Source organism: Prorops nasuta, unplaced genomic scaffold (assembly GCF_024137725.1).
Source record: "Prorops nasuta isolate Cenicafe-Biocafe unplaced genomic scaffold, Cenicafe_Pnas_1.2 PNAS00006, whole genome shotgun sequence".
NCBI lineage: Eukaryota > Metazoa > Arthropoda > Insecta > Hymenoptera > Bethylidae > Prorops > Prorops nasuta.
Window position 1 is genome coordinate 8,204,053 of NW_027116803.1, and position 24,381 is coordinate 8,228,433.

Here is a 24,381-nt window from a genome sequence, read left to right on the forward strand (position 1 = left end):
CACAGACTGACACCACTACTACTATAAGTACTATACTGCTGAGAAGTGAGAAATGGCGAGTAATGCCTGTGATTCGTGAGTGTGAGTAAATGTGCGAGACCAACAAACCCAGACAACCTGCAGGAAACCACGTTCCGCCGGTTTGGGCGGTCTGGGCTTTATTTATGTATGTATTGGTACGAGTCTGCTCTGTAAATATCAACACAATGATAGCGCAACCTTGTGTGTAATTGTATACATAAATAAAAAAGTTTATTCCAAAAATTATAAAATTTAACGATAGATATAATATATACATTGATAATATCCATATGCAGTACTGCACACTATCTCGCATCGATGTATCTGTAATGTGTGCGTAATGTCATTTATATACACCACACGAATCACAGTGCATTTTGCTATATCATTAAGAACAGTCATTTCGAATAAAAAAACTGTACAATGACAATCGGTAGCCCTTTCCTCATCGTATTGAATTTATCCGTGTATCAGGCCCGTTAATGGAAGTAATGGAACCTCTTTTTCTTCGGTATAGCTGCACTATCGATCCTTCAGTCAATTATCAAAATCTCTCCTTATAACAATGTTATAACTATTCATATTTTTCAATTTGTCAGTCAAATGTAATACAAAATATACTATATGCCAGAAGAATTTGTCAATCATGGCAGCAATTTTTTTTTCATTCAATAATTATTCTTTGTAAATTAATCATATTAGCTTAAAAATAGAAAAAAAGGCCCATTTTTAATGAATAAGTTTATTTTGATTTAACATATGGTCAAAAAAAAATTGAATATAGATGCACAAATATTTAAAAACATAAAAAGGCAGACCAAAGAATGGTTTATAAATCTTGGCACTTATCATATTTTTATTAATTATAGAACATAACCTATAGTCCTGTTGATCTTTTACTATACACATTAGCCACAGCATCACCATATGAGTCTTTATCAATATTAACTAAAAGTGTGCTACAAGTTATAAATTACAAATCATTCACAATTAAGCTATAGCATCTAAATATCAATACTTTTCTCTTTAAAGTCTAGTAAAATGTAATCACGTTTAAGAATACAGGCAATTATACCTGCCCCACAGATCGTAATAATAAATGTGACATAAAAAGATAAAGGAATACCAATTTTTCCTGTTTTCAGACGCAGCAAGAAATTCTTTAATTCATACTTTAATATTAGCTATCTTTTTTACTTATAATATTCTGGATCACTGATATCAGCCTTTTTCGCACAGTCCAAACCCTGAAAATATTGACGAATTAGTTTGAAAGCAGCGATAAATGCGAATATACTTATAAAAATCATTAAGCGATATCCTTGTTAATGTAAATGATTTTGACTACAGAACATTAGATATAATAAGATGAGATTGTACTAGCAAAGGAACTAGACAAAAATACGAAACATTTGAGCTTGTTTTTCCTTTACCTCCTCGTAACATCTGTACATTTCTTCCGCAGCTTGTAACGATGAGAAGATGGCTTTTAGCGTACGCTTTACAGGTGGATCTAATGCGTAATCCGTTGCTGTCCAAATGCATTCTTTCTCATTGACCTTTTAAAAGATTATGAAATCATATTAACACCGATTTCGTCTGCATATACTCGAAGCATGCCTTTGGTACTTACTTGCATCAAAGTATCCATGCTAATAATGGTATTGCTCAAGACATTATCATCGTCATCTCGTAAAATAATTTTTTCACCGAAAATTTCAGAATCATAATAAATATTTAGCGTTCCTAATGCTATAAAGTTCCACTCTGTATCAAATTTTGATTTGTACAATAAAGTTGCTTTTTTTTCAAACATTAGCGTTCTCTCATCATCCTCGTCGTCTTCTTCATCTTCCGCACTGTTTGCCTCTTGCTCATCATAACTAAGATTATCAAGGTTTTTGTCTAAAACAATAAACATCACAAATAACCACACGTACGATGAACCGTGAGATACGTATACAAACGATATAAATCATTTTTAAAATACCTTGGGTTAATTGTCTTTCGCGCAATTTTTGTTGTGCGTCATCTATCGCATCCTTAAATATTTTCGCCATTTCAGGAGTTTTCAGCTTAATGGCTAATTCTTCAACGGATGGATTATCATCGATATAATTCATACCCGCCCAAACCCAAACCCGATCGGACGTTTTTAATGGTTGAAAGTCAATATCTGGTTTTAACAAAAAGTTACAGACAAGCTTGTGCACCTGCTCCCTTCTCATTAACAATCGATAGGTTCCACGACCCGAGTGATACAGAAGCTTCATTTCACCAACTCCTCTTTCCTTCCATTCTTTAGTGTCGGCAGTGTATCTATACAGCTTGGCTCTTTGAGAGAATACTGAAAATAATGTTAATTGAGTAAAAGAGGGAGAGAGAGGGCGAACATAAAAATGTTGCTTTCAATCGAAGAGTATCAAGACATGAAATTGATACCTATATCTTCATCTTCCTCGCCAGTTCGAACTTCGATCGCATCTGGCATTGGTACGATAGGCTCAAAGTGCGGATCATGCTCTTGGTCATTTTCATTTTCATCATAATCTTCCTCTTCTTCATTATCATCCGTCTTCTTCAACTCTCCCGAGTCATTGGTTTTCTTAGTCGTAGATGTATTGCCAAAAACAGACGTGCCAGCGCCAGCGAATGAGAAATTTGGATCTGCCAATGGAGCAATAGATTAATAAATAATGTTAAGGTTTGATATAAACTGAGGTTGAAGATTTAAAACAAAATGGATGAACCTACCTATTTTAAAGCCTTCCGGTTGGTCTCCTTGTGGCATTAGCGAGGAGAATGTTACGTCACTGGTGAGAAAACTCAATTCTCCTTCTTTCTTAGATGCGTCAGTGGCAAAAGCACTAAACACGTTACTGTCATTCGTATTGCTTTCAAACAACTTGTTATCAGGTTTATTTTCAGAATTGGAAAAATTCAATTTATTGGCGAAAGGTGGTGACACTGCCGCCGCTGAAGTTGCAAAGATTGACTCCGGAGGTTTCGCTTGAGTGCCAAACGTGTTAGAGGCTAACGTTGCTGCTCCCTTGAAGACAGTAGTAGACGAAGGAAACGTCGCTGCTGTTGTTTTCCCCGCACCACCGAATATATTAGACGCAGAGCCTAGCGCTGGCAATGATATGGGAGCAGAGGTGGTAGTTGCAGTTGTAGAACCAAATACCGCCGTTGTTGCTGAAGAATTATTGACAGATTGTTGAGTCGCGGTGCCTCCAAAAAGAGATTTTCCAGAAGGCGTACCAAATATCGGTGGCAATATCGAGGAATTGACGGATGTCGAAGTTGCGGTGCTTGGAAAACCACTGGTAGCTACTGTGGTTTTCGCTAGTCCGCTGAACATATTTGTAAAGGTGCCAGTAGAACTAGTGTCGGACAACGTGGTTGTAGTTGATTGTTCACTCGTTGGTGAAGTTAGAACTAATTTTGGATTTCTTAAGGTGAATCTGCCGCTGGAGGCGGATTTATTCTTGTCCCCTTGAAATATGGAAGGTGAGGCTATTGGTGTACCAAATACGGACTGCTGCTCATCAGAATCCAAGCTACTATTCGGAGAATCCAATTGTTGGTCTTTGTTCGTAGTCCTTGGACTGCACAATTTCAAGCTATCCAATAATTGATCTTGGTTGATAATGGTCGAAGGAGGAGGAGAAGTAGCAGCAGCAGCAGGAAGACTACTGTGCTGTCCAAACACAAAGCCTGGACTCTTGTCCCCAAAGGACATTTGATACTTATCGAAACTATTGGGAGAATTACCCTTTTGAATGGAACCAAACGCAAAGACTGGCGTATTGGCAGCAGCAAGAGGTGCTGGTGCGAATGACATGTTGAGACTTGGCGGATTTCCAAAGGTTGGCTTTCCTCCGAAGGAAAAAGTAGATGTGACAGGATTGGAGAATATGCCGGAAGCTTTTGTAGTAGTCGTTGAGGTAACACGACTGTCCTGATTTGCCAGATTCAGAGATTTCTTGGAATCGCTGGAACTCTCAAAGAGTTGTATGGCAGGCTCCTTGCATCCTATGCAACCAGTACAGTCTTCCTTCTGTTTATAAGCATAGAAATTCTCCGGAAGCTGATACTTCAGAGCAGCAGCCTTTTCCTCCGGTGTCACCTTCAACTCGTAGAGAACCTGAATGTCCCTCGGAGGCGATTGAGATTTTTCTTTTGGCTTTCCACCTGGAGGCTTCGATTCGTCGCTAGAGTCCCTCTTCAGGTTCCTCCGAGCATCGTCAACCGCTTTTCTGAATTGTTGCGCAATCTCCGATGTTTTGAATCTGCAAGCAAACTGCATATATTCTATCTCCCCTTCGCTGTAATCAGCCGCGTTCCAACACCAGGTCTTCTCGTCCTTCGCCGTAATATTTAAGTCAGCCGTGACGAAGTGGTTGAGGCAGAGCTTAAATATTTGGTCCCTTCTCATCACCAGCCTCAGTTTGCTGCTTTCTTCGTGCTTTAATAGTTTAATATCGCCTAGTCCTCGTTCCTTCCATTCCTTCGTACTCGCGTCATACCTAAACAATTTAGCTCTGTGGCTGTAGAGGATCTCCTCGTTCTCCTCTCCGGTTTTAACGTCGATTTTGTCAGGCATTGGAATCACCGGTGCAAAGTAAACATCGTCGCTCTCAGGTTCCACCTCCTCCTCCTCCTCCACCTCTTCATCACCCTCACTATTCTCCGTGGCAGGTTCTGTGAAACTCGCAACGGGAGGCTTCTGGGCGTCGGTTATAGCAGAGAACTGGAAGTCGAAAGATTTTCCAGGTGACCCAAAGGTAAACGGTGCCGTTGCGTTAAACTTGAAGGCGTTTCCAGCGTCTTTGGCCGTTTCTGCAGGGATTCCAAAAGAGAAGGTTGTAGGTAGCAAGGAGGAGTTTGAGGCGAAGCTGAAATTGTTGGTTTTAGGCTTGACCGGCATTGACGGGTCCTTCGGGACATCGCAAGCCACGCAATAATTGTTGATCGCCGAGTTGGAAATTTGGCAATTGGCGCACTTCCAAAAATCGGCAGACGCCATTTTGGATTTGTCCAGGATCGATGCTGATGGTTTATCACTGGTGGGTTGGTCGTTCGATCGAGAAAGTGGAGAAGGTGCCTCGCACGAGGCACACTTTCTTTTGCTCGAATCGTTTCTGCAGTAGCAAACCGTGCACTCCCATGAACCTGGTGCTGGCTTGAACAGTTGGCTCAGTGGTTGCTGCGTCGTTGGCACCGGAGCCTTTGGATTAGCGGCGCTGCATGCAACGCATCTCACTGCGGATTCTTCGTTGCTCAAGTAACAATCCCCGCATGTCCAGGAACCTGGTGCTGCTTTAAATTGGTCCTTGAGAGACAGTAACTGTGACGACTCTTTTTCCTTCTTCTCCTCCACCCCCTCCCCCTCCTTCTTCAAAGAAGAGACCAAAGTCGCTGGAGAAGGGGTGTGCGGTCTTCTCAACGATGAAAACGACGTCGAGTTACTTTCACCTTGACCAGGTACCAATGTCGCCTGCTTGTTCGCCGAGTTCACCAAAGTTACGGCTGTGGTACCAGGGCTACTTGTAAAATTAAAATTATTGGAGTGTACCGTCGTCGTCGTGCCCAAAGTGGAGGACTTGTCGGTTGGTGGTTTGCCAAACGAAAAGTTGAAGAATGGATTGGGTTTTGCTTCTTCCTCTGTCTTTTTCTCTTCTTTCGCTCCAGCCTTCGGTGGTTTTACCGAGTCTTTAGCTTCGGAGGTAAGCGAGGTGCCGCTGCCGATTCCTCCAGGTGATGATCCTATCGTCCTTGAGCCTTTCTCCCCCGACTTCTCTCCAACTCTACCAATCTCTACCCTCGCATCAACGGTAGTTGGCTGGTCCGTAGAAAGAGCCATGCTATTCTTTGCTTTGTCGAAGCATTCCTTGAACGCTCGCGCTTCTTCAGCCTTCTTAAATTTGATACAAAGCTTTTCCAGTTTCACTTCCTCGTCGGCAAAATCATTCGCCGCCCACATCCAAGCTTTATCCGTATTGGGCATGGCAGTCAATTCCATGTCCGGACGCAGCATATGATTGGCGCATATCTTCAGCACTTGATCTCTTCGCATGAGTAAACGCACTTTTCCTTGAGAATTCTTCAACAATTTGACATTGCCAACTCCGCGCTCCTTCCACTCCTTATTGACGAAACGGAACAACTTTGCTCTCTCGCAATACAAAGTGGTCTCTCCTTCTTCACCGGTAGTAATTTCAACCTCATCTGGCAATGGTACCACTGGGACGAAATCAGGAATAGGATCGTGTTCCGGTGGTTCCGCTTCGCCGGATGTGTTGGGAGAGTTAGAATTGAGAAGAAAAGTGGCGGTGGTTGAATTATGTCTTTGAGAAATTGTCATGTTGGAGGATGTCGTTAGGAGCGACGTGGGTAAAGCTGGTAAATTTACAGTAGTTGGTATGGTTGCCTGCAAAGGCATGGAAATTTGGTAGCTGTGAGGAGGGAGAGAATTGGTTTCCTCCATGGACGGAGATTGTACAGAAGAAGCGGTAGCACCAGCCCCCACTCTGTATTGAGCAGGTATCGTAACGCTCAAGGTAGGTGGTTGTGGTGGTTGAGCATTTGCTGTAACGGAAGTTAGAGCATCTGAACCGGTGATGACCACATTGACGGGAGGTGGTGGGGGCGGTGGAGCCCTCGTTACAGGAGCATCCTTCACCTTGGTCTCTATCGGTGCCTTTGGCTTCTCAATATTTTGCACAGGTATTTGCACCGGTATTTGTGCAGGAGGACCGGGTGGGCCAGAAGGAGGAGGTGCCTGAAGAGGCGGCCCTTGAGCAGGCTGCAGTGGATTCATAGAAACCAAACCACAAGTAGGTGGCGCTACGAGTTCGGATAACTGAGGCATCACGTTATGCCCTCTAAACAGACCCAGCTGAAGTACATTGTTATCCGGTATCTTGGACTTGTTGGGGTACATCGGTGATATGGGATAAACGTGCGGAGGATACAATCCTGGAATAGTTTGAGCATTTGGATCGTTAAATGCTAATCCTCCCTGATAGTAGCCTTGGAAAGCATTGGGGGGAGCCGAAGGATACATGAGCTGTGAGTAAGGATTTCTATTTGCCGTTACAAACATATTTCCAGATATGGAAGATGGCGGTCCACCAGTTTGATTAACGGTATAACCCAAATCGCTGTAATCCTCCTCTCCAACGACCCTCAGATCGTTATCCGCAAGACCGTTGTTAAGATTGATCGTTGGCTGGTTCCTTTGTCTCTGACTCTCCTTCTTTAATTCTGCAAAATCCTTCGTCAGCTCGTCGATCTTCTCCAATATCGTTTTATTCGTTTCCATCAGAGCTCTGTTTTGCTCGAGAATCGTTTGCATCATGTTGTTCTTCGTGTGCATCATTTGTCGTATTTGTGCGTCGAGTCTCTCGGGACTGGGACGTGCCTCGGTTCGGTTTTTCGATATCTCCACCATGTCCTGGTGTAGCGGCTTGCAAGGAGTCGACTGTTTCGATACTCGATTTGAGTTCAATTGGGGCAGACTGGAAATATTAATCGAGCTGTTTAGACCCGCGAACGATACGTTGGTTATCGCCTGCTCGGCCCCACTGTGGGCCGACGAGTAGCTTTCCTCCGACATCCCGTCGCACTCGTTCCTATTGGAGTCGTTTCGTCCCAAGTCTGGATCGATCCTCCTTAGCTCGTTTTCTATTTCGGATATATGGGTGCACAGCTCCGAGTTTAACGGGTGCTTCGGATTCATTCCCGGGCTCCTCAAACGATCCAGCGTAAGATAAAAGCAATTGCGAGCTTTCGAAAGCATGATAGCATGCTGCGACCGCATTTCTGAAGTTAAACTATCTCTGGGCATAGAATCTACCGATTCTACAGCCAGAGTTTTATAAATCAATCCTTGCTGGAAAGACGCTTCTGGACATTTTAGCGCCTGTAGAGCATCGATTGCTTGTTCGTACTGTTTGTCTTTTAAAAAGCGTTGCGCCAAAAATAATCGTCCCTCCTCCAAAGCATTTGTTAATTCCGTATTGTTCATCTCTTTGCCCTGGTAATGAAATAGTTTACCTCCTGTCGAACGAATCGCTTGATTGTTTTGTAATCTTTCCAGAAGCGAGACGGCATTTGACCAATAAAGCTCACAGCGAGCCTCTAAAGCAGCGATATCATTGTGCTCGCCATCTTTGTCCTTCAGAGATCGTACTTTATGATAAAAGATTCTGGCCAGGTGAACTAAGATCGTCGGGTGTAAGCCGTGGTTACCTATGCAACGAACGCTCTCCAATCCTCTCTGCAACTCTTGTCTGATCTCTCCGAGCGCCCCTTCAGCTATCTCACGCTTGGAGTACATTTGATAAGCGTACGACCACCATCTTTCTTGCGCAGTGGTGCATAATGTGTTGGTCAAATCTGCAGGCAAAATTTGAAATCTCTCTGGATACAAAAATTCACTCAATTGCTTATCTTGAAGAGCCGCGCAAGAGCACACAATTGTTGCATTGAGAAAAGCGTCGATATCCAGACGACTCAAGCTTTCAGGAGCAGCTTGATTCAAGTTGGACACTGTCAGCTGTAAATTCGTGAAAACGTTTGAGAAGTAGTGCGAGTAACACCCAGTATCCTTGCCATGACTGTAAACCTTACTATTTATGCCAATCCAAACATGGTGGTGCAACGAATCTGGATATACCAATTCAGCAACCTTGTCGTATTCGATTAATTCATTTTTCGTGCAAAGTCTTAGAATTGGGCTTATCGAAGGATCTGGCTCGTGCTTTACAAAGTACGAATTCCCGATCAACTTTTGATACGAAATATTATCGAAAACTCGCTTGTAGATCCGGTCTCTCCATGATCCAATGCAAAATTTATTTACTTTATCCATAAATCTCATTGCGTCGCCTTTCGCATGTTCTTGAAGAATATGACCAGCTTGACTACATCTATACGCCGCTTCTCTATGCCAAGTATTTATTTGTGATTTCAACAAATCTCTCATTATTGAATCCTTTACATGCAACGAAACTGCAGCGTTTGCATTTATCGGAGGTGTATTTAAAGCCCAAAGAAAGAGAGGCGCGCATATACGTCCTGCCTCGCTCCAGTTACCTTGTTCACGTTTTGTTTTCCACAAGTATAAGCAAGCCAGATGAAAGTGAAGCTGTCCCCACATATGTGTAAACATTTTCAAAGAAAATGCGGAATTTTCAGTAAAAACTTTCTCTTTCACGTGATTCAAACATTGATCAAACCGAAACAATGCGTCTAGCAAAGACTTTTGAACATTCGTTCCCTGCTCCCGAACAGTTAACGCTGCTAATCTCTCCAACACGGATAGATAAAATATCCAGAATGTCCAATCATAAGTTTTACCACCTTTGCATTTTTCTAAAATTTCACAAAGAGTTCTATACCAAGTTATGTCATTTCTATAAATCTGATGTACTTCGGTGTTAACGGCATGCGTAAAGGCATCATCGAGCCTATCGCTCGTTAAGTAAAATTTCAACAACTTCACGTGTAAATTAACGTCCAATGGCATTACTGCTAACTCCGCTAAAACCATCACATTTTTCGTCATTAATATTCGTCTATCTCTAGTAAATAATAAAGTTGCCAGATTACTTACATTTTATAAGCTCCTCGAGGTCTTCGCTATTTTCGTTCGTCTTTTGCATTGTTAACATTTTTTCTTTCAGCTTAAAAATGGTAGGATGATGAGGAAAGTGACTGTCCGCTCTGTCTATCCAATATTTTATTGTACTAAGTTTCTCATTGCTATCATTCTGTAGGTCCATATTAGTTAACAATTCGCACACTGTAGGCAATGTTCAAATACATTTATGAGTAACCATATCTAACTTTATACGATTAATAATAATAGAGGACTCTTCGCAGGAAAAACATAGCGAACCAAATATTAAACGCATGAGAGTTATTGATCTAATTCACATAAGGAATTACTTTCGACCGATTCTACGCTTACATTTAATATTCAGTTCCTTATATTTTTCATTGTAAGAAATCCTTAAAACTTACGATTACCTTTAAGAACAAGTTCGCTTTGTTTGCCATCCAATTCTAAAGAAATTTTATATTGAGTTAGAGCATCTCGGTTCTCTCCTAAAGCTTCCAAACTCTGACCCAATAACTTATAGGCTGCAGCTGATCCTGTCCGTACTTTTAAATAACTAGAAACGTATCTTTTGGCAGATTCATAATCTCCCACTTGATAATATAGTTTTGCAATATTATAAGAGCGTAAAATTTTCTGTAAAAGAAGCAATATGTCATTTCTGATTAAACGGTTATTTGATTCAACACAGTAGTTTTATATAGGTTATATATACCGCCTAGCGCGATTCAATCATTCAAGGTCTTGGATAAAACGTTGGCAATATAGGAATTATGAGAGGAAAAATCATGGAGACGCCTCAATTGCAAAGATACTAGCTGTATGTTTATACATGCTTTACTTTATTTGTAAAAAGCTTCGAAGAGATCGATAACATGGACCCGGTTAGATGCTGATAGCGCTCAACGTTCGTCCGTTAAGAAAAATAACCTTACCTCGTCCTCGTTTGTCAACTTGCGAAAAATTTCTTGTACATGACGATCCACACCACTTTTGGATCGAAACATTTTTCCGCTTTAATGCGGCTCCTTTGATGTATTATATTAATGTTATAGTAAACCGTATTTTAAATATAAAGCAATGGAAAACACCACAGATGCATGGACACACACTTAAGCGTTCCGTCCGTTCGCCAGTCACCGCACAACGCAAATCGCAGATCTTTCAAACAGCAGCCTCAAATCTCTTGCTTCTTGTTTGAAACAGTGCAACCAACCAATGCAAGAGCAAGATCCGTAAAATGTTTTGACTCTCATAGCTCTCATCCAATGAGCAAGCGTATATACGTTCTGTGCTATTAAAGATTTGAAGAAGAGATCACGCGATTGGTAGATTTCTCTCGCTGCACTCATACGGGATACGGCGCCAAAATCACAACTTCCGGTTTACTAGATCATTTTCGATCCATGCGTCATCTGTCGACGTTTTCGACTTATTTTGGTTTAGGAGAATGGCAGGGTTGCCTTCCAGCCTCCAGGGGCTCCAGGTCAATTTTTGGGAAACATTAACATTTAATTTGACATAAAAAAATAAAGAGGAGAGATGTGTGTCAAAACTATATATACATATATATAAGTACATTATTTATTTTCTAAGCTACTAATAAATCTATTATTTATGAACAAAATGCCAACAAAAATTATACTCATATTTTGCAGAATCAATACTGTGCGGGAAATATCGTTATTGGACAGGTAACCATAGTAGCTATTCGTCATTACAAACAATAAAATTATAATAATATTAGCAGGTATTATACATTATTTTCTGTGTATGCAATAATCAGTTAAACAATCGAATTCGGGAGATAAAAAGAAAAGGAAACGTACAGATGGAAGAGTTTTAATTAATTTAAAGAGGTCGACGCTCGCTTTAGTCAAATCCTGATGGCAAGTCTCATGTATGTAGAGCAATTCTGAGTAAAAAATGTTATTACCAAAATCGTAAGGGGGGGATGGGGTAATGAGCGAGTTATAAAGTTTTTCACTGCTTTTATATAATATAGTAATTATAGCGTGTAACATATAGACGTATATAATTAAAAACATGTCTATTAGTCTCACATGCTTCATGAGATCGAGCGACGAGCAGTGTAAATGTGTTGGTGCAAGCGAGGCCCGCGAGGCCGTGTATATGTAGATAGCCGAGGTCCGCGTGTAACGTGTAAGTGAGTAGTGTGTGAGATGTATTCCGGTATTCTCAGGTCTTCCAATACATATGTGCATACATACTTCCAAACCTAACAGAGCCCCGTTGGACGTGTTTAGTTGATTGTTGGTTGAGTTTGTGTGTTTGATTGTTGGTAGTAGTGGACTGGTGGCCACCCGCCACCTAGTCATCTTGTCTCTGTCTGTGACCTGTGTATGTGTCGCCCGTCATGTCATGTCATTCCTTCCACTGTTGTCGGTCGTACTCGTCGTCGTGCATTCGCAGCTATAAATGATCGTAAGGTAGTCACTGTGCAAAAAGCTAATATTACTGTCTCTGACGATCCGATGTTGCTTGAGGTCTTAGATTTGTTCGTTTTAGATACACATTCTTACACTTTCCACACTTTTCATATTTTTGTCCTTATCCGTTGTATAAGCTGACATCGAATAAAGTGCACAAAGTGCAAAATGTGCAGCAGAATTTTCGCTAAAACGAACAGACCACTTATTGTCCGTGTTTAAGTCATCTTTAGATTTATTTAATTACGAATAGAGTTTTGCATGACAGTGGATCACGTGGCGTATAATTGTGTTTTTTCTCGGCCTACTTTTTCGACCATTCGAACGTCGGTCGTGTTAAAAGTGTGTTGAAACTAAAGAGTGTTCCATTTAAGATTCGAAATGCATATTATCATTGCTATTGGCCACGATATGCATTGTTTGATTTGATCGGTCTGTTGTGCGTTGGTTTCTGCTCTAATTAATAATTGTTATAATCATTTATCGATTTGGCCTGATGTCTGTAGGCTTACGTGGGCCTTTTTAAGTATTTTTTAAATGTAACCGACTGATATCTTTTTACGTACGATATTGTTGTTTTTATTGATCGAAATAAGGTATAAATTAGAGTAATCGCTGAATCTAAATTCGGGAATGTTTCTTCAGGACTATTTCCCTAAGGAGGCCATAAAATGCTTTTGACACTTGTTCAGATTACCAGCAGCCAGCTGTATTATTAATATACTATATATTTGTACCGGTAAAAACACGCGGGAAATTCGTTCACTACTGAATTGTCAAAAATACAAGCACTGCTATTCGGGGACAGAGATGGATTTTGCGATCTGCCTCGAGAAGTCGACATGGAGTTTCTTTACTAGAATATTCTGGCGCACGAACTTATAAACTTCTTTTAGACCAAAATTAAGTTTTAATATAGAAGTTGTGCCAAAAGCTATTGAATGACGAAGTATTGTTTTCTTATAATATTACAACAGAATTCTTTCCTATTCTTAAAAATTCTTTTAATATTGTTTGTGTGCCATAAACAATTATTGTAGTTAATAAATGTCATTTTGATAATTTAGGTCAAATCCATTATGGTAAGATGAGCGGATTATTTTTTGACGCCGACGAAACGCCAGAACCTGATTGAAAGATCTGATAAGAACAAGTCAATTTACTTGTAACAACGCGATTTTTCTCAGTATTGCTATATATTTAAAGCGATTAGTTTATAATTCATTAAGCAACGAGGAAGATGAAAGACGCCACCGGAAAGTATGAAAAGCTTTACGAGGATTCGGGACATGAGAGTCCGCCGAATCAGCAGTTTAGTTACCAGGATACAGTATTAAATAAGGTGAGACTATTTATTTTAACGTGTTTCAGTGAATATTTCTTACCTGTAAGAAATGATTATATTTATCTATATCACGCAAAGTCACGACAATACAGTAATTTCAATATAGTTCTCTGATTGCATGAACAAATATAAGTCCATAATTATACCATTTGTATATTTTTTACTTTTCTTTAACGTACTTGAAAAGCGGTCTCGGATTGTTGAGCATGCAGAACAGTATAATATTTTCTAAAGCGTGTGAGTATGTGTGTATGTATGAGTCATATACGTATATCCTTCCAATTCCAGGAAGTATATAGTGTCGTCTTATAATTCTATTGATCTGATGTCTCATTCGTTTGTAAAACACTCAAAAGACACATCCGTACTAAAAGATTTTGCTACAAAATTCTATATATTATTCTGGCAAATAATAATTATATAACACTAGTTCAAAGTAAAAGTAACAAATATGTAATTAATCGACACATATGAATATTTAATTAAATTTAAGATAAAACTTTAGTGATTTTGACAATAAATTTACGAGAATATTTTCCTAAATATTTTAATTTCTATTATATAGGTGAATTGTTGACAGTTATTATTGACTGAGCACATTTAAAAAAATACATTGCGATTTATTGATTATTTATGCCCCAGTAATCTGCCTTTCTTGATACATTATTGGTATAAAGACTTAATTAGTATTCATTTAGTTAGAAATGTAAATAGAGAAATTGTATGGTTATGAAATTTTGCTGATGGATATAAATAACTGATGAGTAAAACAGAGCCATAACGTATAATAAATTATCCCCATGAGTTCTCGATTAAATTGGGAAAGGGGGTGCGTAACCTTTCTGAAAAAGCACGCAATAGAGTTACTGGAACAATCGATGAAAACATTATAGTTAATATTCATTGTAATACTTAAAAATGAAGTCTATATGAGTACACAGTTATTTCATTTATGCGGCCATGCTTATTGTTGCATTTAAAGTTTAAATGTTATCTTAAAAATGCGTAAAAGGGGTAAATTCGTGTGGTTTTTGATATAAAAAATTGCATCATTCCTTGTAAGTAGTCTTATCATTACAAATGATATTTTTGAAAAGAATTAATTAACACAATGCATTTATCAATCATTTTTTTATTCATCTTCCGTCTTGCTGAAATGATAGAGTAGCTTAGTTTTAGGTTATAAATTCAATTGTTTTCATTTAATACTATAAATGACAACATACCCATAGTTAATTGTTAAGAAGACTCATGCCGAGTAGTTATTATACTGTTAAATTTGCACTCTTATTGTTTTTGAATATACATGTACCTCAGATTGTTAAATTTTACATTTTCTAGCTCATTCATTTATTGATTTTTACCAGTTTGTCAATTTGGCTTAGAACAGAACTATAGCTATAATGTTATACAATAATTTTTTCACTGGTTTTAAAAGAAAATCAAACATTACACATGCCTTTTAAACATTCTTATGAGACATTTTATGGTGAATTAATATACTTAGTTTTTTGGAAATGGTGCATCAAATATGGTTCTATACAAGAAATTTCATTGTAATGAAGAAGGCTTATTAATTTTTTTTAAGGGCAATAAGCCTGATTCAGAAATGTGGTTAACCACCGCTGAGGCTGCCAGCCTCGGATCAGATGAAGTAGCAGCTAAATTGCATGTTGATACAAGGACAGGGTTACGGTGGCAGGAAGCAGATCACCGAAGACGATTGGTTGGCTTTAATGAACTTACGGTTAAGGAAGAGGAGCCTACCTGGAAGAAATATATTGAACAAGTAGATATATACTTTCCCCTTTTCTATCTATATTAAATATTTATTATACCTCAAACTTCCTTTTATAGTTTAAAAATCCATTAATCCTTTTATTATTGGGTTCTGCTTTTGTGAGTATCTGTATGAAGCAGTTTGATGATGCAGTTAGTATAACCGTGGTGAGTAAATTTAAATGATATTATGAATCTTTTAATATCTTTCTACTAATAATACTTGTTATTATTATTGCTATAATTTAATTTCTAGGCCATTATTATAGTTGTAACAGTTGCATTTGTACAAGAATATCGATCTGAAAAATCATTAGAAGAATTAAATAAACTAGTTCCTCCAACTTGCCATTGGTTTGTAAAGTTTTGTAACACAGCTATGCTTTTTATAAGCTTTATAAGTTAAACTTCATTATACTAATTTATTTCTATTAGTTTAAGGGAAGGTCAATTAGAAACTTTCCTTGCTCGTAATTTAGTTCCTGGTGATATTGTTTATTTAAATATTGGTGATAGAGTACCTGCCGATATTAGAATTTTTGAAGCAATAGATTTAGCTATTGATGAGAGCAGTTTTACCGGGGAGACTGAGCCTGCCCAAAAATCCACTACTCCATTGCTTAAAACAAATGGATTAACAAGTAAAAGAAATATTGCATTTATGGGAACTCTAGTTCGTTGTGGAAATGGCAAGGTAATTAAATTTTAATTTTAAATTTTGCAAGTTTTAATTATGTATAGGGTGGACATATATATATATATATTTTGTCATTTTTGCCAGTCAGCTATGTCAAAGAGAAAGATTCACTGATAAGAATGTTTCGTACAAAATTTGTGGGATTTTGAGAATAACTTTACGAATAGACTTGCCACCCCCTTCCTCTTTCATGTGAATTTTAAGAAAATGTAATTTGTGTGTTTATAATTTTGACAAAGGATGTAACGATCAGACATGTTAAAACTTTAAAGTGTTGCAGCAGTGGCCAGGGGAGGGTGGGGGATAATAAATTTGAGTCACTTTTGTTCGTGAACAATGAATCGCTGGCCTACAGTAAGTTTATTAGAGAAATATTAAAATTCTGCGATTTTCGGTATGGCAGAGCCCCAATCAGCACCATGCACGTCTAAGCGTGTTCATTTCCCAAGCTGACGACTTAAATTTTATATACATATATATATATATACATACAGTGTTGATTACAGTTAGTTATATCGTTAACGTAGAATTTTTAAAGTCTTCATTAAAAATGTTTCATAGCTCAGCGACCTATGGTTTATTGACAAAAGTAGCTAAAAATTAATCTTCCTACAATCCTTTCAAATTTCGAAACGAGTCGTTGATATACACCTTTATAGGCATTCTAGGCCATGTCAACAGAGTCCCGATCATCTTCTACTTTTTTAAAACACTTTTTATTTTTTATGACTTATTGAAAAGCTTTAGTTTGTAAAGTTTTAAAAAGATTCATTAATCTTTAAGAAATTTATGAATTTTTCGGAAAATTAAAAATGATCAGATCTGCTGGTTTTAACGACTTGATACAAAATGTTCTAATAAATTACATTTTTCTTTTTTTGTAAAACCCGTTTTTGATAGTATTAGCCATTATTTCGATATATTTTATGTATCTGGGGCTACGAATGGACCCTATAATTATACATATGAGTATAGCCTTGGGAATAGTATTGCTATGGTTCCGCAAAAATTATTTAAAGGGCTTACATCATTCTGACGCATGATCCTTGGAAATATAAATATAAAAAGAAACTTTTTGTTTTTGACATAGCCGTTAACTGTATGTAAAAAAAAATATTTCACACATGTAAAAGTTTGATGAACAATTTGAAAATAAAAAATAGAAAAGATTTAAAAATAAAAGAGATACGTGAATCATTCAGAGTAATGAAATATACGCTGATGCTGGAAAAGGTATCTCAAGACCCTTTTAACCGATTCTTATAAAACTGAAATTACACATTATTTCTAGGATTATCTTAGGTTTAGCATAGGATATTTTGATTGAATACCCCGCTAATTATAATAATTAATTTTAAAATGTGTTAAATTCTTCCTTTGTTTTTATCAATATCAAATTATTTTTTTCAAACAGCTGCTATTTCTACCAAATTAACACTAGATTTACGGACGTTAATTATACCTATTTTTACTAAAGTGAGATAATTTGTATAATACACGAAAATTGAAACTTTATTTATAGAAATTAGTTCTACTTTAAATTAAATTAAAGATTTATTACTAAAAAATTTATTAAAAACATTTTTAACATATAAATTATGATTTTGAAATACCTTTGAATGAGTCAAATTGGCTCAGTCCGTAAATTTAGTGTTAAAAAAAGAAGAGCCATTTCCGTTCTGTTACGCCGTATATAATCTTGTATAGAATATAATATTTAAATTTGATAAAAATCGGTTAAGTAGATCTTGAGATGTCTTGTAAAGCATCAGTGAGGATTTCCAAAAAAGGATACTACTCGACGAGCCATACCTCTGCCATTTGTAAATGTTTTTTGTTCACAAAACTTCAATGTACATGTGTACAACAAGAATATCTTTACATATATTTAATAACTGCCTGAAATGAAATGTTTGTTTTGTACGTTATTTATTGCGTAGCGCCAGGAAGGTGTACCGTCTTAATTTTTATTATTCGATGTTTATGTTTTTACTGCACACTTTCGTAACTACTTTCAAGGGCTGAAAATACTGTAATAACGTACCAATAATTAAATGAAACAGACGAATATATGTATGTATGTAGAACCATTTCAAACAGTGTATGGTAAATATACATGAACGAAAAAAATAAGGAAAATAGAAATGAAAAAATATTTCAAATAAAAGTTTTATTGTTTCGAAGGGGACATAGGGTGGCGCTATTTCTTATTTAATGTTGAAAGAGGTAATTTGAAGATCCTGTCAAGGTCACTTTACTTTATTTAAATGGCATCACCTGTATTTTCTTTTAAATATTCCTTTTGTTTACATTATGAGCTTGCCAAACCACTGAGCAATGATGCGCCATTTAATCCATCCAAGCGTTTAGGAGGTATTTGGATTTAAAATATTAACCAAGTGAACGAGAGAATACGAGTGTTAGGGTGTAGTGACTGTGTCAGCGTTTCACAGTAAAATCCAAATCTCTGTTAAACGAAGTGGATCAAATGGTAGATCATTAGAGTGTTTCGGACAGCTTTCAAAATGAGTTACAGGGACATATATATTTCTTAAATAGAAAGAGGATGCCATTAAAGCAGGGCTCGGAATTATTTGCACATTTCAGCTATTTACTATAGTCACTAATAGAGATTTCCTATTAATGACTACAGTAAACAACTGAAATGTGCAAAAATTTCCGAGACCTGCATTAAAGAAGGGATTAAAGTTTTCTTAGTATGATCTTTGAACGATCGATCTTTCAATGTCAAAGCAACAGTACCATCTTATGTTCCTCTCATAGGTATAATACTTTTTTTCATATTTATTGGGTTTTTACGAAATTGTCAGCTATACTGTGTTTAAAATGGGACCACCACCCTATATCTGCTCTCTTCTGTAATTGTATAAGTTATGGTCTTAATATATTAAAGGGTATAGTCGTTAATACTGGTGCTAAAAGCGAATTTGGAGAAGTTTTTACCATGATGCAAGCTGAAGAAGCTCCAAAAACACCTCTCCAAAGAAGTATGGATATTTTGGGCACTCAGCTATCATTTTATTCGTTTTGTATAATTGGAATTATTATGCTAATTGGATGGATACAAGGTAAAGCGCTACTAGAAATGTTTACAATAAGTGTAAGTTTGGCAGTAGCAGCTATACCAGAAGGATTACCTATTGTTGTAACTGTTACTTTGGCTTTGGGAGTAATGAGGATGGCTAAACGAAAAGCAATTGTAAAGAAACTACCAACTGTAGAGACATTAGGTGTGTTTTCTAATTATTTGTCACTAATACTTTATGCAAAAAAATTATGCATACCTAATTAAGTAACTTCTGACTTTTGTTATATTTATACAGGTTGCGTGAACGTTATATGCTCTGATAAAACGGGTACAATAACTAAGAATGAAATGACAGCCACTATTCTTATAACATCGGAAGGTTACATTGCCGATGTTACTGGTGCTGGATACAATGATAAGGGCGAATTACGGATACGGAAATGTGAAAATATGGAGCTGGCTCGTGCTGCTATCAGTAATATGCTAGAAGTAGGATGTGTCTGTAATAACGCTATTATCCAAAATGATACGTTACTTGGACAACCAACGGAAGGTGCTCTGATAGCTGTGGCTATGAAATATGGCATGTATGGATACAGCGATAAATATTTACGATTACAAGAATATCCGTTTTCGTCGGAGCAAAAAATGATGGCCGTAAAATGTACTCCAAAATATTCTGAGGTATGCTCACAATTATTCTAGTTATTTAAAGATTCTTTTTTGTATCGTAAAATATTGTATACAAATTTCATGTATTTCTCTTTCCTTTTTTTGTTACTTAGGATAGGCAAGAAACTTATTTTGTAAAAGGAGCGGTGGAGAAGATATTACCTCAGTGCACAAAATATTCAGCCAACGGACAAGTTTATCCCCTTAATCAAAAAAAGGATCAGGAATTTTTGACAGAGGCTTACGAAATTGGTCAGCAAGGGTTGAGAGGTGCTGTTCGTTAAGTACGATGACCGATGGCCTACGGTAATTTAACTGCGGTTGCTGATATTTGCTTCAATTGTCTTTTTCAGTAATTGGTTTAGCCCGTGGATCTTCGCTTCAAGATCTTATTTATGTGGGGCTTGTAGGAATATGCGATCCACCAAGACCACATGTTCGGGAATCCGTTACTACTCTTATAAACAGTGGCGTTAAAGTTAAAATGGTTACTGGCGATGCAAAGGAAACAGCTGCTGCAATTGGTATGGATGAAAGTGACTCTTTGATTATATCACACTTTATTATATCTTTAATTGCACACACTTTTTATAATATATTTGAACTTGTAGCAAATATGATCGGGTTGGATACAATGCACACAAGATTAATGTCTGGGGATGAAATTGATTTAATGTCGGAACACCAATTGGAACAGATGATCAATAGCGTAAGCGTATTTTATCGCGTAACGCCGAAGCACAAGTTGTGCATTGTTAAAGCTTTGCAAAGGGAAGGCAATATTGTTGGCATGACAGGTGATGGTGTTAATGATGGGGTTGCTTTAAAAAAAGCAGATATAGGCATAGCTATGGGGAAGAACGGTACCGATGTATGTAAAGAAGCAGCTGATATGATCTTGGTTGATGATGATTTTGGCACAATTATGTAAGCTAACATTCACAAATATTGATGATAGAAAGATGTAAAAAATCCTATTGATTGTTTGTACTATTATTATTTTACAGAGCTGCCATTGAAGAAGGCAAAGGGATTTTCCACAACATTCGAAACTTTGTGCGGTTTCAATTAAGTACAAGTATAGCTGCACTCTCTTTGATCGCGCTTGCCACATTGATGGGAATACCTAATCCTTTAAATGCAATGCAAATTCTTTGGATCAATATTATTATGGATGGACCACCCGCGCAAAGGTTATACAATTTTCGTAGAATTTTAGCGACGAAAATTTATCCTTTTATAATATGGTTTGTAACTTGCGCTTGTTGAACTTTTAGTTTGGGCGTTGAGCCGGTAGATAAGGATGTTTTGAAACAAAAGCCACGGAATACGAAGGAACCAATGATAACAAAGCATCTAATAATTAATGTTTTGCTCTCGGCTTGTATTATCATTCTTGGTACTCTTTGGGTGTATAATCGTGAGATGACGACTGATGGCACTACTGCTAGAGATACTACAATGACATTTACGTGCTTCGTCTTCTTCGATATGTTTAATGCTCTTAGTTGTCGTTCACAGGTAAAGCCATAAAATACAATCGTTAAAATAAGTCATTAGAGAAAATTTAAGAGTTCTAATTAATGTATTTTTTTCCGATCGTGTTTCAGACAAAATCGGTATTTACCATTGGTCTATTGAGTAACAAGATGTTTCTCGTTGCTGTAACATTATCTGTAATAGGTCAATTGCTAGTTATTTATTTTCCTCCTTTACAAAGGGTCTTTCAAACTGAAGCTCTTAACGCATCAGGTACGTAAAGAAGCAAATATTTAAGGGGATGCATTGAGCGACTCAAACATTAATTCAAATTTATCTTCCAAACTATTAGGAATATGAACTTTTTTGTAGAGATTAAATTTACTCTTTTAACTGTACTGAAGCGCGCTACAAATTCGGTTTCTCAAAATTATAAAAAAAAATTTTCATAAAAATTATAAATACTTGTAATTTTGTTGGTCATAATAATATTGAAAATTAGGCCTTGTAGCGCGCTAAGGAAAAGTTCTATGACTAATTTGAGACCAAGAAGAAACAAATATACCTAAAAATGTGGAAGATTTTTTTGAAAAACTAAATTAGCTATTGAAAGACAAGTTTTACACTATTTTACGGACGGAGAAGTTTCACAGTGCGCTAGACAAGGACAAGCCTATTAGCTCTCCTCGCTTTAGAAGGGGTACCCACTCTCTCTCCACCATTTCCCGCTAAACAAACCAACTCTCCTACACACAGCAAGACGGCTGGCTAACGCTGCCTGTCGGTGTAAATTCGTAGCGTAATGCAACAATAAATCATTATTTCTAGGTTTTAGGGTTAGGTTTTCGCAAAACCGACCTTGTACCGCCCTTCCATATCATTTCAGGAGGCTACAGTAAAATTTTCAAAGTATTTTGTCATCTACAAGTCTTAAAAAACTTGAATTAGTTGAGGAAAGCGTGACTCGTATCAGCCGACGCTGATGCGCTACACAACTTAGTGATCAGCGTCGGCTGCTACGAGTCACGCTTTAGTCAACTAATTCAAGTTTTTTGATACTTGTAGATGACAAAATACTTTGAAAATTTTACTGTAGCCTCCTGAAATGATATGGAAGGGCGGTACAAGGTCGGTTTTGCGAAAACCTAACCCTAAAACCTAGAAATAATGATTTATTGTTGCATTACGCTACGAATTTACACCGACAGGCAGCGTTAGCCAGCCGTCTTGCTGTGTGTAGGAGAGTTGGTTTGTTTAGCGGGGAATGGTGGGGAGAGAGTGGGTACTCCTTCTAAAGCGAGGAGAGCTAATAGGCCTGTCCTTAGGTCTGTTCTTTTTCGCTGTTTGCTGCACTAGTGCAATAAGTTAGAGTGGAGAAAACATATGTTTGTCTTATTTCAACTAATTGCATTAGTTCGATAGTGCAGCGAAAAGAAACAAACGGCTTGTCTAACGCAGTGTGGAACTTCTCCGTCGGTAAAACAGTGTAAAACTTGTCTTTCAATAGCTAATTTAGTTTTTCAAAAAAATCTTCCACATTTTTAGGTATATTTGTTTCTTCTTGGTCTCAAATTAGTCATAGAATTTTTCTTTAGCGCGCTACAAGGCCTAATTTTCAATATTATTATGACCAACAAAATTACAAGTATTCATAATTTGTATGAAAATTATTTTTTATAATTTTGAGAAACCGAGTTTGTAGCCCGCTTCAGTACAGTCAAAAGAGTAAATTTAATCTCTACAAAAAAGTTCATATTCCTAATAATTTGGAAGATAAACTTGAATGAGTGTTTAAGTCGCTCAATGCATTCCCTTAATCGATTATAGGGGCCGTCGTCTGGTGTAATTGAGACAGTTTTTTCAAGATTTTTTTTTTGGGAATTATGGAAAAGTTTTTTAAATGCGGAAAAATTATATAATAAACCTGAATATATTAAGTGTGTTAGAAACTATTCGCTTTCATTTTATAAAATATTGACGATGGCCGAAAAACTGCTCAAAGTTAATTCCTTATAGATTTGAAACACCCTCGCTTGGAATGTTTCAATGAACGGAAATAAAAATTTAAGTAGTTTTTCGTTAAAAGTACATTGCAAGGAAAAATTTCATCTTATAAAAAAAAAAATCTGAATGATTTTGAAAAAAAAGATGCTTTTTTTTATCACGCATAAATCGGAAAAAACCGTGTTTAAGCTTTTAATTTTTCATAAATTTGTGGTTAGTCAGAGCGCACTTAGCATTGCAAAGCACTGATCTAGGTTAAGCAGTTGTTGCACCGTATAGCGCCGTTTAGAAACTTTTATAACAAAAAGGGAAAATGTATATACATTAAATATTTAAGTGTTTATTTAGTTTATGTAGATTTAAAAAACTTGTGTCTCGTGAAAGAAACATCTTGGAAAGTAAGATTACTTGGACCGGTGATGATGGCCTAGTTAAGAAAGTTATATCAATGTTTATCACGCAGATATAATATTTATTTACAGATATTTTATTTTTGGTTGCCCTTACATCGAGCGTCTTTATAATCAGTGAAATAAAGAAGTTATTCGAAAGGCAGATGCAAAGGCGACAATCCGAAGGACAATTCTACACGAATTCGGAAATGGATTTTGTATGACAGTTGCAGTCTGCCGGTTATAAGGCGGACAAAGATCATGGAGAATAACAAAGGAATAATATGCGACTCGTACAGTCGTTTATTTGTCATAGTTATCTTGCTTTCTTTAAACTTTAGAATGGTCTGCTGTCGCTTTACATTCGCAATCTACGTATGCACCTACCACTTTATAACCGTAATTCTTTTTTTACAGTTTATAAATTTTATGACTCCCATTCGTAGATACTGCATATATATGATTAAATAATAAGTAAATCACTTATTAGAGTGCAGTTTTAGATTGGAAAAACTTGTAAGCACAATAGCGTTTAGCAGCAATATTATTCACATTCCAAACACTTTAAGAGTACAGATGACTGGTTCTATGACTATTGTTGTTCATATAGATATCACTTTGATTATACTTATTTGAGTGGTGTCCGCATGGGAAGTAGCTATCAATATAGCATCGAGCACCTTGCTTCTGTTTAGGAAGAATTTTGCGTGTTTTTAAGTTTTTCAAAATAAAATTACATTTGTTAATAAAATATGTTGATCCGCCATTAATTTATTTAAGAGAGCAATATCAGCAGTAGATTAGAGTAAGGATAACAAAAATGAATCGAGAGATAAATACTTAATAAAAGTTTATTGCATTTATA

At 37.0% G+C, this 24,381-nt stretch overlaps 2 protein-coding genes across 8 annotated transcripts; one reads left to right on the top strand and one right to left on the bottom strand.

Annotated features, from left to right (window-relative positions):
* Window positions 1-145: 145 nt before the first annotated feature.
* LOC136774400 (E3 SUMO-protein ligase RanBP2-like) lies at window positions 146-10,777 on the bottom strand. The gene is made up of 9 exons (XM_066728671.1): window positions 10,585-10,777; window positions 10,060-10,285; window positions 9,644-9,832; window positions 2,776-9,570; window positions 2,464-2,688; window positions 2,012-2,368; window positions 1,655-1,926; window positions 1,455-1,580; window positions 146-1,268 (listed from the first exon to the last, which is right to left on the bottom strand). The coding sequence occupies exons 1-9, from the start codon at window positions 10,654-10,656 to the stop codon at window positions 1,215-1,217; spliced, it is 8,316 nt and encodes a 2,771-aa protein (XP_066584768.1). The 5' UTR covers window positions 10,657-10,777; the 3' UTR covers window positions 146-1,214.
* Window positions 10,778-11,148: 371 nt separating this feature from the next.
* Window positions 11,149-24,381, top strand: SPoCk (secretory pathway calcium atpase). 7 transcript variants are annotated; one of them, XM_066729194.1, is made up of 15 exons: window positions 11,149-11,224; window positions 11,308-11,343; window positions 13,167-13,441; window positions 15,033-15,233; window positions 15,302-15,391; window positions 15,480-15,577; window positions 15,659-15,917; window positions 18,835-19,171; window positions 19,265-19,653; window positions 19,755-19,911; window positions 19,995-20,568; window positions 20,649-20,834; window positions 20,919-21,162; window positions 21,252-21,393; window positions 23,607-24,381. In XM_066729194.1, exons 3-15 carry the CDS (start codon window positions 13,340-13,342, stop codon window positions 23,738-23,740), a joined length of 2,913 nt encoding a protein of 970 aa, XP_066585291.1. In that variant the 5' UTR covers window positions 11,149-11,224; window positions 11,308-11,343; window positions 13,167-13,339; the 3' UTR covers window positions 23,741-24,381. The 7 variants fall into 7 exon arrangements, 6 of the variants coding, with proteins under 6 accessions (XP_066585291.1, XP_066585289.1, XP_066585287.1 ...); XR_010822838.1 differs by lacking the exons at window positions 11,149-11,224; window positions 11,308-11,343 and adding an exon at window positions 11,842-12,099 and having other exon boundaries at window positions 23,607-23,861; window positions 23,934-24,381; XM_066729195.1 differs by lacking the exons at window positions 11,149-11,224; window positions 11,308-11,343 and adding an exon at window positions 11,851-12,099 and having other exon boundaries at window positions 19,995-20,165; window positions 20,253-20,568.

What these genes read in the sequence shown, in the direction of transcription:
- LOC136774400 (XM_066728671.1), bottom strand. Translation starts at nt 10,656, where the DNA reads ATGTTTCGATCCAAAAGTGGTGTGGATCGTCATGTACAAGAAATTTTT. An exon ending in CGAGGAAGATGAAGATATAG is followed by an intron (nt 2,369 to 2,463) that starts GTATCAATTTCA and finishes CATTATTTTCAG; the next exon opens with TATTCTCTCAAAGAGCCAAG. An exon ending in TGTACAGATGTTACGAGGAG is followed by an intron (nt 1,269 to 1,454) that starts GTAAAGGAAAAA and finishes CAATATTTTCAG; the next exon opens with GGTTTGGACTGTGCGAAAAA.
- SPoCk (XM_066729194.1), top strand. Translation starts at nt 13,340, where the DNA reads ATGAAAGACGCCACCGGAAAGTATGAAAAGCTTTACGAGGATTCGGGA. An exon ending in ATGCAGTTAGTATAACCGTG is followed by an intron (nt 15,392 to 15,479) that starts GTGAGTAAATTT and finishes TTTAATTTCTAG; the next exon opens with GCCATTATTATAGTTGTAAC. An exon ending in GATGGACCACCCGCGCAAAG is followed by an intron (nt 20,835 to 20,918) that starts GTTATACAATTT and finishes TTGAACTTTTAG; the next exon opens with TTTGGGCGTTGAGCCGGTAG.